Source organism: Bombus vancouverensis, chromosome 7 (genome assembly GCF_051014615.1).
Source record: "Bombus vancouverensis nearcticus chromosome 7, iyBomVanc1_principal, whole genome shotgun sequence".
NCBI lineage: Eukaryota > Metazoa > Arthropoda > Insecta > Hymenoptera > Apidae > Bombus > Bombus vancouverensis.
In genome coordinates, this window is record NC_134917.1 from 18,116,727 (window position 1) to 18,131,014 (window position 14,288).

A 14,288-nucleotide genomic window follows, 5' to 3' on the forward strand; every position below is an offset into this window, starting at 1 on the left:
TCTCGTTTCGGCCGGACCCGCGGACAATAAGCGAAATTACGTTGATGTACCGGTTGGATATCGGTTGAGTTATTGGTGTATCGGCTATATCGAGAAAATTGGCGGTGGTCATCATCGCCATTATGAATTCTTTATTTGGATGTTGCGGCGCTTGAATTACAGGGCGGTGTGGGCTACCTTGCTTACTGCTTCATACGTGGACTCGTCGATACCAGCGACGGCTACGAACCGACAACGCCACGTTTCGTTCGAACCAGCGCGCGATTCGTTCTAAATCGAATCGCCACCGTTGTTCCGTTCGAACGAATACGATCCTTCGCGTTCGAACGATTACGCGTCCATCGTCGTCTTTTATCGATCCGTCGAACGTCTATGTCGATGAATAATCGACACTTATCAACGACCAGATACGCAGTGAATTCGCGGAGAATATAAACGACGCGAGCTTTTCCAAACGCCGAATAAATCTCCTATTCCAAGCAGATTCGAAGCGCATGCGTGCATACTTGGAAAAGTAGTAATCAGATTTCTTCGCCTTTTCCTTCTCCCTTGCCCTTTCCTTCTTTCACCGATTCTTCTCGCTTTCCTAGTTTTTGCCGCGTTTTACGTAACCGCATCGCGAAAGTCTATATTGCGGGGAGAACGTCTCGAAGCGGTATCGTCGTTGCACACGAGGCGAGCCAAGCGAAACGTGTAATCAGCGTGTATATGCTCATCGCGAGTAATCACACCTCTAATAGACATCCTAGATTCAGCCTCGATTAATCGATCAACGACGGCGGTAACGACGCGTGTTTTATATCGAGATAATGACGACAGGCTAATGACGGGCTCATTAACGAGACTCGATATAAAATGGTTCCGTTTAGCATCAGATATTCCGCTAACAGGAAGTAGGTCGGTAATACGCGCTTCGGGTATCTTGTCGTATATCTCTCTTGTTTGGGCAGAGACGGGGAAGAGACGACCGAGGTAAAGAGGGGAGGAAAGAGAGAGAGAGAGAGAGAGAGAGCCGTCGCCAATGTCTGATTAGCTCTTCTATTTACGAGGCAGAAGCTAACGGCACGACATGCGAATCGCCATTAAAAGCAGACTGTGCATTAAAAACTCGATCGTTTGTTCACGGCTGTCGACCTTCTCACGCATCGTGTTCGATAACGTGACAGTTTTCACGATCCATTCGCGTTTCATTAATATTTTCAGAATCTTTGACGAGAAAACGAGATACGTGACTTTTCATACATAAACTTTGAACGTAACTTCGTACTTAACTTTCACACTTAAACTTTTCATGCTTGAACGAATCTCGTAGAAAAAGTTTATTTTTCAAAGTCGCGATATTGCCTTTAGGTTTGGAATTATAATCCAATGAATGCATATAACTTGGTTTGGAATTTTGCAAGTTTCCGTGTAAACGAAGTTTGGCTCGGTTATGACGAGTACCAGACTTTCCGCGAACGAATTCGGATCGCGAAATGACTTACTTCATCTTAATAAATTACTGCTTCGAGTAAACCCTGTGAATAACATCAAAAAGATTCTCGGAAGGGCCGCGTGTATCGCGCTATTTCCGGACAATAATTCTCATCCTCGTGTGGCCCTTTCAAAGCGTCGAATGTCTCTGCGAAACTTTCTACGGTGTACTCGTCGTATTAACTCGTAGCAGTAACTCGCAATTGTACCTAACGTGATCCCACTGGACGATTTCTAAAGTTGTTCGATCGTTTCGTCTACCGTCTTTCTTGGTAGTCGCTTTGCATATTGTCTCGTTTTGCGGACAACGAGTTGACGTAAATCGTCCATCTGATGGTCTGTTTCGCCTCGGAGGACTTACCCTTCTGCTGTTTTTCTATCGCATTCGGAGAGCTAATCGGATCGGTTTAAGGGAGAGCGATGGGACCAGGAACAGGGCACAATTATTCCTCGCCTTTATTTTAAATGTCTTCGTTTATTTCGACTCACTATACACGCTACTAAGATTCCGTTCACACACACGCACTCTCTGCTTCCCTTTCACGCGTCTATCACCTCGCAGACCATCAAGCGCGATACGGATTTACATCTTACGCGATCATAAAGCTCACTAATTAAACTGTTGACCAGGTATATTGCAGTATCCCATCTATCGTTTATAAATCTCTTTCCATTTATTTATTTATCTATTTATTTATATTCGTTTGTCCTGTTGTCTCCCTTTTCGTTTATTCTAATCATGCTCGACAAATCTATCTCGTTTATGCGTAATATTATCGGAGGGGGAGGGCGGGGAGAGGGATGAACGATGTATATATAATATATATAGCTTATGTACAACGACGAGCACTTCACGACTGAACGGCTCTCTTTTATAATTTATACGCTATAATAATTACTTAATAACTTACGTAAATCGCCGATGCTTCCTCCGGATTTCTTTTGGCTTTTTTTTTTTTTTATTCACCACGATTATCTTCTTTCGCTTTTCCGCAAATAAATACAATATGGTACAGGTGTCCGCAGAACGGTCGCAGCAATTCGTCCTAGATATTCGTTAAAGGAAATGTGACATTCGTTCGACGTTTCGTACAGGATACGTACTTTACTCTCTTTCGTGTAACGTGGATTACACTTTGCTTGCGCGCCTCCCTTCTAACCCTTTGCGATAAGAATCCACGTAAAACACCCGATGAAATAGGGTGGTCCGATCGCGACTGTAACACGAAAAACATCGTCCGGTTTCATCGACGGGTTCTCGACGGGGCTTGGCTGTGAATATTTGGCAGTCTTTCGAATTTACAAAACATTTTACAGCGATCGACGAGTCGCTACCTCCGAAAGGGTCGTCCATTCGGTGTCCCCATCTTGACACGTCGACACGATCGTTTTGGACCGGGTCACCAACGACGCCTATTATCCGTCTTGTCAGACCGTTGCAGACTTTTGCAGACTCTATTCAGTCTTTGTACATCTTCACGACGAAGAAACGTCGCGGACGACCTTATCTCCGCGAATAAATCCCATTTCTTCCAACAATATCCAACAATATCTTCCTATACAATCTCGCCGAAACGGCTTCGTCTTCGTCCGTTCTCCGCGATACGTTGCCGAAGAAGACGCTTTCTTTGTACTATGCCTTGTCCTTCCGTCCCTACGCATCGATTACGATACACCCGAAAGACACGCTGTCGCGACGATCACGGTCGATCCATACGATGATCTCGATCGACTCCGTATTTTCCTCGTGCTCTCTCCTACCAAGTAGATACTAAACTGCGAGAGTCCTACTCGTAACCCTGTCGAGTCGATGCACGTAGAAAAGAAGATCCGACTCGACCTTCGCGTAGCCTCCCACAGGTCGCGTTAGGCAAACACAGGGAACGTTTCCAACGATCGATCGATTATCTTTCTCGATTACTCTCGGCAGACGCGGCTGCCTTGGCGAGCCTCTAGTTGCGAGAAATCGCGGTTTTTCCTCAACGACGAGCATCGAGGCGTCTCGTTCCCTACGACTTCTCGTCCATACTGCTCGGCAGAGGTCGTTTCTTCAAGATCCCAAGATCCTGCACGTTCTCCAAGAACGTCTTGTGATGTTGCGCGACCAGCAGCGGGTTCACCGTCTGCACGTCCTTCTTCAGTTCCTCCATGTCCCTCTTCAACTTCGCCCGTCTGTTCTGGAACCACGTGATTACCTGAGCGTTGCTCAAACCCAACTGCGTGGCGATCTCGTCTCTGTCGGCCGGGCTCAAGTACTTCTGGTACAGGAATCGTTTCTCCAACTCGAAGATCTGCTGATTGGTGAACGCCGTTCGACTCTTGCGCTTCTTCTTCGGCTGCTGCCGGTTGTTGAACAGGTTTAGGTGGTTCGCTTGCTCTGCAACAAATACGGTTCGACAGATGGTTAGACGAGACGTGTTCGTTGTCGCAACGGGTTCGACGCGTTCGTCGCGTTAATAGAATCGATTCCCGTTGATAAGAGTTTCAAGTACCAACGAGTTGTGATTACGTGTCACGTGATCGTTCCCACGTTTCTCGTCCGGCGGCTCAAGGTAAAGAAACGTGATTGCGGAAACGTGTGCGCGGAGAAATAAGGTAGAACCAATCGATTCGAGGCATGCGTGACTTCTTGTCGGCGAATCCCATCGAATCGAGGACGTTAATGATTTCTATTCCATATCGTTAGCAACAGATGTGGGTAGTCATCGCGTCGACTACGATCAAAAAATTCTTTCGCCTAATAGAAAATATCGAGTTAGAAACATCGAACGAGTCTCTTCGACCGTACGACACGTACGCGTACAGTAATCGTTTCCAACGCTTCGAAAGGTCTGAAATTTCGCGTTTTAAGATGCACGAATTCGGAGTGTTGGAAACGGAACATCCCGGTATACGAAGCCACCCAGCACAAAAGAAATACGTCCTGAAATTCGAGGGTCGATTCTTTCTAGTCCTCTTTCTAATATCGAAATTTCTTAATCTCCGAACGAGACGGCTAGAGGAGAAATGCAAAACGAATCGGACATGGTCGGGCGTGTTTGAATGCCCGGCACCTAGAACAGGGTCCCTTCTGCCGCACGGCGTTGCTCCACTCAGCTTCCACGGCCACAAATCAGATGCATTTTCGTGCGGTGGTAGGGATCTCTCCATAAAAATCGTATTACCTATTCGTCACGGTGTTCAGAGGACGGGATTCCAGCGGAGCTTCTCGTCCACCGGATGTTGGAATTTTCGTTGCTTTCGGCCGTGGTACCCTCGACGAAACGATCCCAATTTGACGGACGCGGACGATACAAACCGAAATGCGCGGTTAATACGATAATTGTTCGAGCGTTCGAGCTATAGAGTTGCTTTCAGAATTACAGCGATTCGCTATCGATATTTCTGCCGTAGCCTTTCTCTCGTATCTACCGTTTCGAAATTGGCGTCGATTTAGAAACGGAAAATCGAGAATCCATCCGCGGCTGACTTCATCGTCGGGCAAACGCCGTTTGTAAGCGTCGCGATACCGCCGACGGTCAACGTCCACATGCCGTCCACTTTGAATCGAGCTGTACTTTCCTAAACGATAAAGTCGTTTGAACAGTTCATCGCGCGCTCGTTTTTAGCGACACGCTCGCAATTTTTTCCATCCATTTCGGCGATCCCTCAAGGAGGGTACACAGGAAGCCGAACGCGGCGGGAAACGGTGGCGAGATTAGCGACGGCCGTTTTCGCGATGGCGTTAGCCATTAGGAAATAATCGAACCGAGCGACGAAAAAGAGAGGCGGCCGATGAGTCGTGGACAAGGTAGCCGCGGAGTCTCTACAGGATCAAAGAACGCCGCCATCGGTCACACCTGCGCAACCCGACCGTACAGTCCAGCTTGAAAACTACCTCGCCGATCAGCGATCGGCCTTGCTTCGTAAGCGTTCGCCTCAAGGATGCAACCTTCCGTCATTCTTTCGCCGTCGTTTCAAACGCGTCATATCTTCACCCCTTAACTCTCGTGCATTGATTTCTCGGCCGATCGAACAAATTTTCCTAAGCAGAGAAAATTCTGTATCTAATCGTTCGTCTGTCGATTTATCGACGCGACGAATTACGTTAACAAATCGGTGATCCATCGGAGGCGTATTTTGTTTTCGAGGAGAAGATTTTAACAGAACTGTCTCTGATTCGTTTAATCCAAAGTAATTGGAAAATCGGCGTCGCGAATAAATCGCGTCTCGAAACGAAAGATACGTTTCGCGAAACGTGTAATTCGAACGAACGAACGTTGACAACCGGCCGAGGAAGCGGACGGTATATTCCGCTTCAGAACGCGGTTTCGATCCTTTAATTGTAAATTACCGAGTTAATGGCGTCGGCTCTCACGGCTCTCGATCGCCACGCGTTCGCGATTCGGTCGAGCATCTCTGTGGACTTTCGCCGCCACGTATCCGCGCCGAGTTATCGGCACCTATCGACCAAGATAATATCTATTACGATGTCTATTACCGACGGAAACTGCTTTCGTAACGGTTCCCCTCCAAGCGCGCAAGAAGAAGCGCTTTTCTATCCGCTTTTCTCGGTTTTATCCGCGCTTGTTTTTCCTCCGGCACGGTGGACACGTTCGACTACTTTTCTAAACCACACCCGGAAACTACTTAATTACCAGTAGGATAGCAGAGCGTTTAGCGTTCACCGAAAGTGTTATTACATCGCCGTAAAGCATGCAGATTCACCGTTTTAATGCCTCCGGTGATCGAGTCCGTTTCTTGCGCCCTCTTTTTTTCCTTCTTTTTTATTGCTCAGAGAACTCTTCCCTTACAATCCAAGGAATTGTCTAATTGTGAGCGTCTAACGCGCTGGCTCGCTACAAGTGGCAGTGCTAATTACGCTCGTACCAGCTCGTTTACCTCGAAAATTACATCGTCTCGCCGCTACTTTATCATCTGACGGCTGTTTAAGGAGAAGCTGCCGCAAAAATGCTCCGCATCCATCGTAAAGATTAACGTTTTGCCTCGGTTTACGAGTCGCTTCTTGTCGTTGTCGTTGCCGTCGTCGTTTTCCATTTAGAAGCAATCTTTTTTTCTTCTATTCTACCCTCGCTTCGTTTTCCCCTTTCTCGGTATCCGCCATCCGAACGTGACGTACGCGAGCACGGTTTTTCTTTTCGGGTACGCCGCGTTTCGAGCGAGAAAAGTACACGATAATTTTGTCGTCCCGTCGTCCTGCACTTTGTCTGTTGCGCGGGGCTCGAATCTCTCGAAGCAGAATCCAGAAATACAACGATGGCAGGCGATGGTCGAGGAAAGAGAAGCGACGGAGAAGCGACGGAGAAGCAACGGAGAAGCGACGGAGAACGGAAGAAACGAGAGAGCTCGCAGAGATATTAGTTTCTGCGGTTGACTCGCCGCGGAGATTTAATTCGTTTGATGTTCACGAATTCGCCGCTTCGTCCTTTCGCAATGCTTCTCTTTCTCTGCGTCTTGCCGTTATTGTTGTTGCCGTTGCTGCTGCTGTTGCTGCTGCTTCTCCACGATTCGCCTCGTCTCCCCGTCCCGTATATTTTCTCACCTTTCTTTGTCATTACGTGGTACTTTGTATTTCGTCAGCACCCTCTTCTCGCTTCTGCATCATCCCTCTTTACAGAGAGCTAAAGACAGAATTTTGCACGGACTCGTACTCCACTCCTTCGATCGTGTCACCGATGATATGCATTGCGCGTATTCTATACATTTGTATTTTTACCGATTACGCTCTGTTTCTTAATCTATCGATTCTAATTCGATAGCGCGAGTTCAAATTCCGAGAATTGTAATTCATTTCGTGGAATGCCGTAATTTAGAATTTCGTTTCGTCGCCTATCAGGACCATAAGAAAAGGAGCAAAAGAAGCGGCGTTGGCTGATAAGAAAAGGATCGACGAGGCGTCGGGCGACCCTCGTCGCTTCCGATACCGTCGATCACAGAAAAAGGAGAAGACGATCGGACCACCTGCCGCACTCTCTAGCTAGGTGGACCACAGGTGGCCAGCAACGGTCGTTCGATTAACACGGTGACTGTGCCGAAATCGCGCTTCATTACGAGACCTGTTATCCCTGTCCATTCTCCCTTGTTTCTCCGAAACGGGCGAAACGAGCGAAACGAGCGAAAGGGGCGATGGATCGTCGACGGTCTTTCGTAAAAGAGGCAAGAGGAGAAGGGAAAAATGGAAAAACGAGGAATGGAAAAACTATTCGAAAGACGCGAGGACCGTAGACGTTACGGGCGTCGATTCGAAGTTGCAAAGCGGTCGTGCGTCATTAACTTCCAAGTTTCCTTCTTGGTCGGTATCTCTCCGTCGATTACAACCGCGAATATATTAAAAGCAGCGGCGTCATTCGTCTCGCGTCCCGTCCGCCATTAATAAGCTATCAACGTAAATTTTATTTTAACGCGTTAATCCGCAGACGTACGACGGCCCTTCAAGCGGAAGTCATCGCGTTGGCACTCGATGCCGCGGTGGCAGCCGAGTTTCCGCACGCCAATTGGCGTGTCCGTTCGCTGTTGATACCGTGCCGATAGAGTACGAGCGATGAAGATAGCCTACCTGTACAGGGAGCAGTTGGAATTTCACCTTTGGATCCGTTTCTTTTTTCCTTTTTTTTTTTTTTCAACTACTGACGTTTTTTGTCACATGTTCAGGCGTCTCGTGTGCTTAACCGCCTCGTGCGCCGCGTTCCACCGGCAACGGGATGTACGATCGATACTGTCGGTGGCCTGTGTCAGAGGTCGATTCGCGCGTGCTGCCGTAAATTTCGTGACTTTTTATGGGCCGCTGAACGACCGCGAAATGAAACGACGGTGACGCGTGACGAGCCGAAGACCGACAACCGATGCCTCGTTTTTTTATTTTCCCGTGGTTCGCGCGAGAATTTGAATTTCACGAAGACGAAAGAAAATCGAGCAATGTCGGGAAAAACTACGTTGCCATTGTAAAAGTAAAATTATCATAGAATAGGTTTCGAATCGTAAGAAAGTTTTATTACGGCAGAACGGTGCGTGGGTTAATGAAATTAGCGGACTGAGAAACGAAATTATAAATCGCGCGTTAATTACGGTGTAGAAACCAGCCTGCCTTAACGAACAGCACGCATAAAAAGTTGGATAATAAATGTCAGCAGTGAACCCTGATGCAATCACCGAAGGATATCTTGCGATCGGTACATATATCCGAACGAACGTGGCCTCGTGAAAACGCGTCTGGTTAACAGGGACGAAAGCGTTCGGCGGCCATTTTGGTTCCGCTCCAACAGGAACCGCTCGAGTAGAATAGGCATCGAAGCTAAGAGACGATTTTCAAACGATCGGCCACAGATCCAATAAATTATTCGCTAACGGTTTCTCGTTAACTGACTTTTGATACGGTCAAACCGTGAACACGGTTCCCTCGCTTAAGAAAATTCGATCGATCCGCTCGATCATCCTACTAATAATTTCTCCGAATGCCGCTTATCGATCGGCACGTTTCGTTGTTGAAAGTACGCAGCAGAGGAGATGGAATGAGAAACGGGAACCGGGTGATCTGACGGGTAATCCGAAGGGTAATCCGAAGGAAATACGAAAGATTGCGCGGATTATCGAGATCGTTCTGAACGAAGTCCGGAGCATGTTTGGGAAAGTAGCTTTTGATTTCCACGAGAGAAGAGTTTCGGAAGAACGAAGAAACAACTCGCGACCAACGTCCACTAACGAGCGTGTATCATCGTTCCGTGTGGGACGATACGCGTGAAACGCTTTCTCGCTCCTTGTACTCGAACGAACGAGCGTTGTTGCGTTTCCGTCTGTTCAGCGTTCGACGAAAGATCCTCGCGATATTCGGCCGCGTAAAAATTATTACGTTTTTCGGCTATACGCGCAAGAACATTAATAATAACCGCGTTTTCCTCTATCCCTCTGTGTCTCTCTCTCTCTGGCTAATACTTACAGCGAAAGAGAATCTGTTTCTTCGCTCTTTATAAAATACATAGTAATCTATGTTGATTTTGAAACGTCGTAATCTCGTCGGCTGAGAATTCGTTCTTGCTCGAATGCCTGTAACGCGTTTCTATCGTGTTCGTTAACTAGAAAAAGAAGAGAATATCGAACGAAGGGAGCTTCGTGAACCGTTCGACGTGTAGTTATTCGAGATACTAACGTATATACGAGCTGGGCGGTTAAGAGCGATCACAAAGAAAGTAGAAGCGTGTATAATGCGGAATTATCGAGTGGCAGACAGGTATGCTGGAAGAACGACCTGCCTGCAAGCCCATCGACGTGATTTTTGGAGCGAGACGAAAAACTAGCCGACCGGTTAGCGGCATGAATCGCGAGACAAGAGGAACAGGGTATAAAAAGAGCAAGGGAAACAGCCTACGGATCCGATAATAACCGATGCGTTGCTCCATCGAACGAGGCTACTTCCACGATCTCATAAATTTATTGTATCGTGATAAGTGGAAAATTCGAAGGTATCTTAATCGATCATTAACCGATTTATCCGCTGGATCCCTGTCACGGCATCGCCGACCGTTCTCTAGATAAGACCATTCAACCTTTTATTCCTGTTGCGTGTTTACGGTTGTACGGTATATATATCGCGTGGAAGAAAAGTACAATTTCGAGCCTGAACATAGGTATTCCAAATTTGAAATCCTAAAACACCAATACCTTTCGATATCACCAAGTATTAAGATCAAAGTTGCATCGTCGCGAGATCGATCGAAACAACGCGATCGATTCAGAGTTGGCGAGAAAGGCGAAAAGCGGCCACCACCCCCGTCGACTGTTCGATGCCCAACCCCGACCCTGTGTACCATCGGCGGCGAGGGAAACGTTTCGCGAGTGTCCTATAAATAAGACAGAGGCTGTCCGGTGACGGGCTAACATCCGAGGCATCGCCGGTATCAAAATACTCGTTAGAAAAGCTCGCCGGTGGCACGCGTCGCCGCTTCCCCGAATATTTTGCTAATAGGTCGTTCGCTCGTGACTCGAGAGGACGCCACGAAGGATATACGTAAAGGGGACACGTAAAAAGAGGCGGGACAGCGACACCGTGGAGCAATTTGGATGTGTCTTCCGTCGGTCGACGGTCATTTGTCTCCCAGCGGCAACCATGCGCGTCCTTTCTCGTTCTCGTTCTCTCTTCTCTCCTCTCCTCTCCTCTCCTCTCCTCTCCTCTTCGCTCCTCTTCTCTCCTCTCCTCTTCGCTCCTCTTCTCTCCTCTCCTCTCCTCTCTTTATTCTCTTTCTCTCGCTTCTCCAGCTCTACCGCGATTCTCCGTCTGTCGACCGTGTTTCCCGTCTTTTTCCATCTCTCGAGCTGCCGGCAACTTCCTTCCCTCCCCCGGCTAACCCGAGGGGCTTTGCCCACATGTCAACGATATATTTTCTGCCGGCCCACAAATCGTTTAGCGGGTAATTTTGAAATTGGAACACTTATTTAGTCGTTTAGGCCCAAGGGCAGAACCGCAGAACACCGTCGGAGATTTATCGTTTGATTTTTCGCCGGTTTATAAATGCCATTTTCTTCCTCGCTCCCTTTTCCTTTCTCTTTCCTTCGTGCCGTTTCTTGTTTCGAGATTCGCTTCACGCTTACGCCCCGTGTCTTTGAAGTTGACGAAACGAATCGTCGGTTTGCCGATGATGTAGTACGAGAACGTCGCTTCTTTCGTTCGTAGATTCTGGTAATTTCTGGGTAAATTGAATGGGTTCGCGGTAAAAATACTTTCCTCGGTGTGATGCAAATTGACACGTCAAACGAGTTATTCCGTGCCAGCTGACTCCGTTCGATTTATCGACCCCGACACCTCACCTACATCCTCCGGTTCATCAATATTCATCGTTCCTTCCCCTGTCGGATTAACGGACGGGGGATTCGCAACATCTTTGTGATTTACCGCGTTACTTTTGCCCCTGTTCCGCCTTAAAATTTATCACTCGCAGCCTTTTCTTCGAACGAATCGCAAGATCGGTGGCTAGACGAGCAAACACCGATTCTTTTCGTCGGCTGATTTCCCAATAGGAGATTTAATCAGCCAGAGACCGTTCCAATTTCGATAGCGGCAGAGGGAAAATGGCCAACGTCGAATCGATCGCAGGCGATACGACGCGAACAAGCAAAGAGAGATAGGGGGAAAAAAAGAGAGCGGGCAAAGAGAGCGAAAGGCGGAGCAGGAAATAAGTATGGCCGCCATTTTGGGTAAGATTTGTCTTCATTAGGACTTCCTGCGGCGCCGTTAACGTCCCACCTGGTGTTACAAGGTGTTGAACCACTCGAAGCAGTGATATTAGCGACTGATGAAACGATATTGCTCCTGATGGGTGGTCCCTCTTCACGGAGCCGTTGATGAAGACGCCAACAGTTGGCTCTCCTTCGTCTTCTTCGTAGCCGGGCTTACGACCTGCCTGAACCGACTTATTTGCCCCCGCCATCCTAGCTTTAGCCGCCGTGTCGTGCAGAATAGATATGTTTTCGTCGCGCGTGCCTCGTGCTCGCCCTTCTCGTACGCCAACCTTTTGCCGATCGTTTAAACTCGTTTTCCCGGTAGCGTTTTCGCGACTTTCCAATCGATTCGTACTCCGATAAAACCGCCAATCTTCGAATTTGAGCGAAAGTTTGCGCGAAAGTGCACGCGACGCTGCTCCGAAGGCGGAATGCCGAAACGAACGCGCGTCGTCGCTGCTTGCTCTGCTTAATAACCTCGAGCAACCAATTAATTTTAGACGGTCGAGATCCAGCAACCGAGGACGCGCTATCTCGTCCATTCACCGTCGCGAGAAACGGCGAAACGAAACCCGATTCTCGTCTCTAATTAAATCGTATTACCAAGCCTATGAATGAATAACGCTTACGGTAAAGAGCGTTCGTCGACGAGAGACACGATGTTTAGAGGGGGTTGGCCTCGCTCGACATAATTCTTCGAACGCGTCGCGCCCGATGCAAGTAGCAACGTAACGTTCCACGCCGAGACATCTCTTTCTCGTCTCTTGAAATAACAGACGTTTCAAGAGCCGTTTGGCCGCGGTGCGATGATCCTATTAAAACGGACTTCTTTCTCAGATCTCCATCTTGCTCCATCTTGCTCCGTCTTGCTTCATCCTCGTGACGAGCGTCGCACGTTCACCCTCTCTCTCCTCGCCGTTTCTATTTCCGGCGCCAGTCCCCTTTCGCCCGCTTTTACCGGCTTTCAAATCGTCCCGAGACAGTCGCTCGATTCACGTGCCGCTGATTAGCGTAATTATCACAGGCATTCCTCCTACCGTTGGGCTCTCGATTCTACGTCACGTGAAAATTGACGCACTTTCGTCTCAACTGCAATTTCTTGATCGAACGCGCTCTATCCCGGTCTTGTAACACTCGCAGAGTCTCCTATCGTACGTTATATCCCCAGTATACTACGACGTAATCCACCGGTTTTTGCTGTACGACTCAACGTTAATCTTCATCGGGCTGGAAATTCGCACGGAAAACAAGCGAGAATGCAGAGGCTACCTCGTTTACGCGAGTTCAACTATCGGTCCGGCGATCACCGGCGCAAGAAGCGAACGCTTTCTACGCAACGGTAAACACAGGATCGCCGGAAGCAGAAAAGCAAGAGCCAGTCACAGACCGTGTTTTTCATTGGCGTATTTAAAATGCGCGCTCGTCCGCACCTCGTCGAGGGACGCTCGTCTCGTCGCGGCTACTGACAGGACGTCGTCTCCCGGTCATTAGTTACGGCGTCGTCACTTCTGCAATTAGAAGCCACTAAGCATTTTTTCTCTCTTCCCTTCGCGCGGTCTGCACGCGTATCCGTGTGTGCGTAAACACGCGTGCGCCTTCCGAGCGCGAGCGCGTTTACGAGCTTGCTCCTGGCGAGCGAGTCAACACGCCGGTACCGCGTTCCCAAGAGGATCCTCCCGCGACAATGCGTCGCGTCGTAGGTAGCGCGTTAACGTAGCTACCGTAGGTACTCGTGTTCGAAAACGTTCCCATTAAACGACGGGAAACAACCCTGAGACGGACAAGTTTCGCCTTTCGCGACCGGACCAAAAGTAGATCGCGTTCCTTTCCCCCTCCCTCTTTTCGTTTTTCGCGTTATTTCAGTTATTCGGCACGAACGGTACAAAGTAAAATTTGAACTACGAATGTCTCGAACGCCTCCTTTTCGATATCTACAAATTTTCTCGTTGTTCCCGATTCTCTAAGACATTGTTACGGAATAAAACATTAACTTCTACTTCTCGACGGCGCGAGCTCTTAATTCTAGAATAAACGATCCTTAGCATATAGGAGCTAGTAATTTCTATGCTTATCCTACAATTTCCACTCTGTACGCGTCTCCGATATCTCGGTGAATCGGCTCTTACCATGTAGCGTCTGGGTGTTAATTAACACGAGTTAAACGATCCGTGTCAGCGGCTGCAGCAGCGTCGTTGACAGACAGACTGAACGATTTCCGTATCTCTCAGCGGTGGGGAAAATCGCGTCAACGTACGAGCGCGATTACAAGGCGCAACCTCGTTTTCACCGGACTCGTTCAACCCCGGAAGCTGGCCACGATTCCCCCGAGTCCAATATCCAGCCGGAGGTTCGACAGTTTACACGGTATTGAGTAACAACGCTCGTAGGGCAACGCTCCTTCTTGGAAAACAATTTCTGTCGTCAGGGTTGCGTTCCAACGGTTCTACGAACGTAGGCTTCGCGGTCGCCTCGTGAGGATAGCCCCACGCTTTCGCCCGTATAAATCAGCGCTCGTCGTGACCGTCGAGATTTCTTGGGAAAGCTGCATCCCTAGAGCTTGCTCGTTCCTTTCGAGGGCAACGAGAAAACCAGAGGACAACAACGTT

General features: G+C 48.5%; 1 protein-coding gene across 1 annotated transcript in view; it reads right to left on the bottom strand.

Moving 5' to 3' along the window:
• Positions 1 to 1,952: 1,952 nt before the first annotated feature.
• Positions 1,953 to 14,288, bottom strand: part of LOC117154805 (uncharacterized) — a 44,179-nt gene continuing 31,843 nt past the window's right edge. Inside the window, exon 2 of the mRNA XM_033330098.2 lies at positions 1,953 to 3,850. Coding sequence (XP_033185989.1) covers positions 3,483 to 3,850 — 368 coding nt within the window. The 3' untranslated portion in view covers positions 1,953 to 3,482. The remainder of the gene's footprint in view (positions 3,851 to 14,288) is intronic.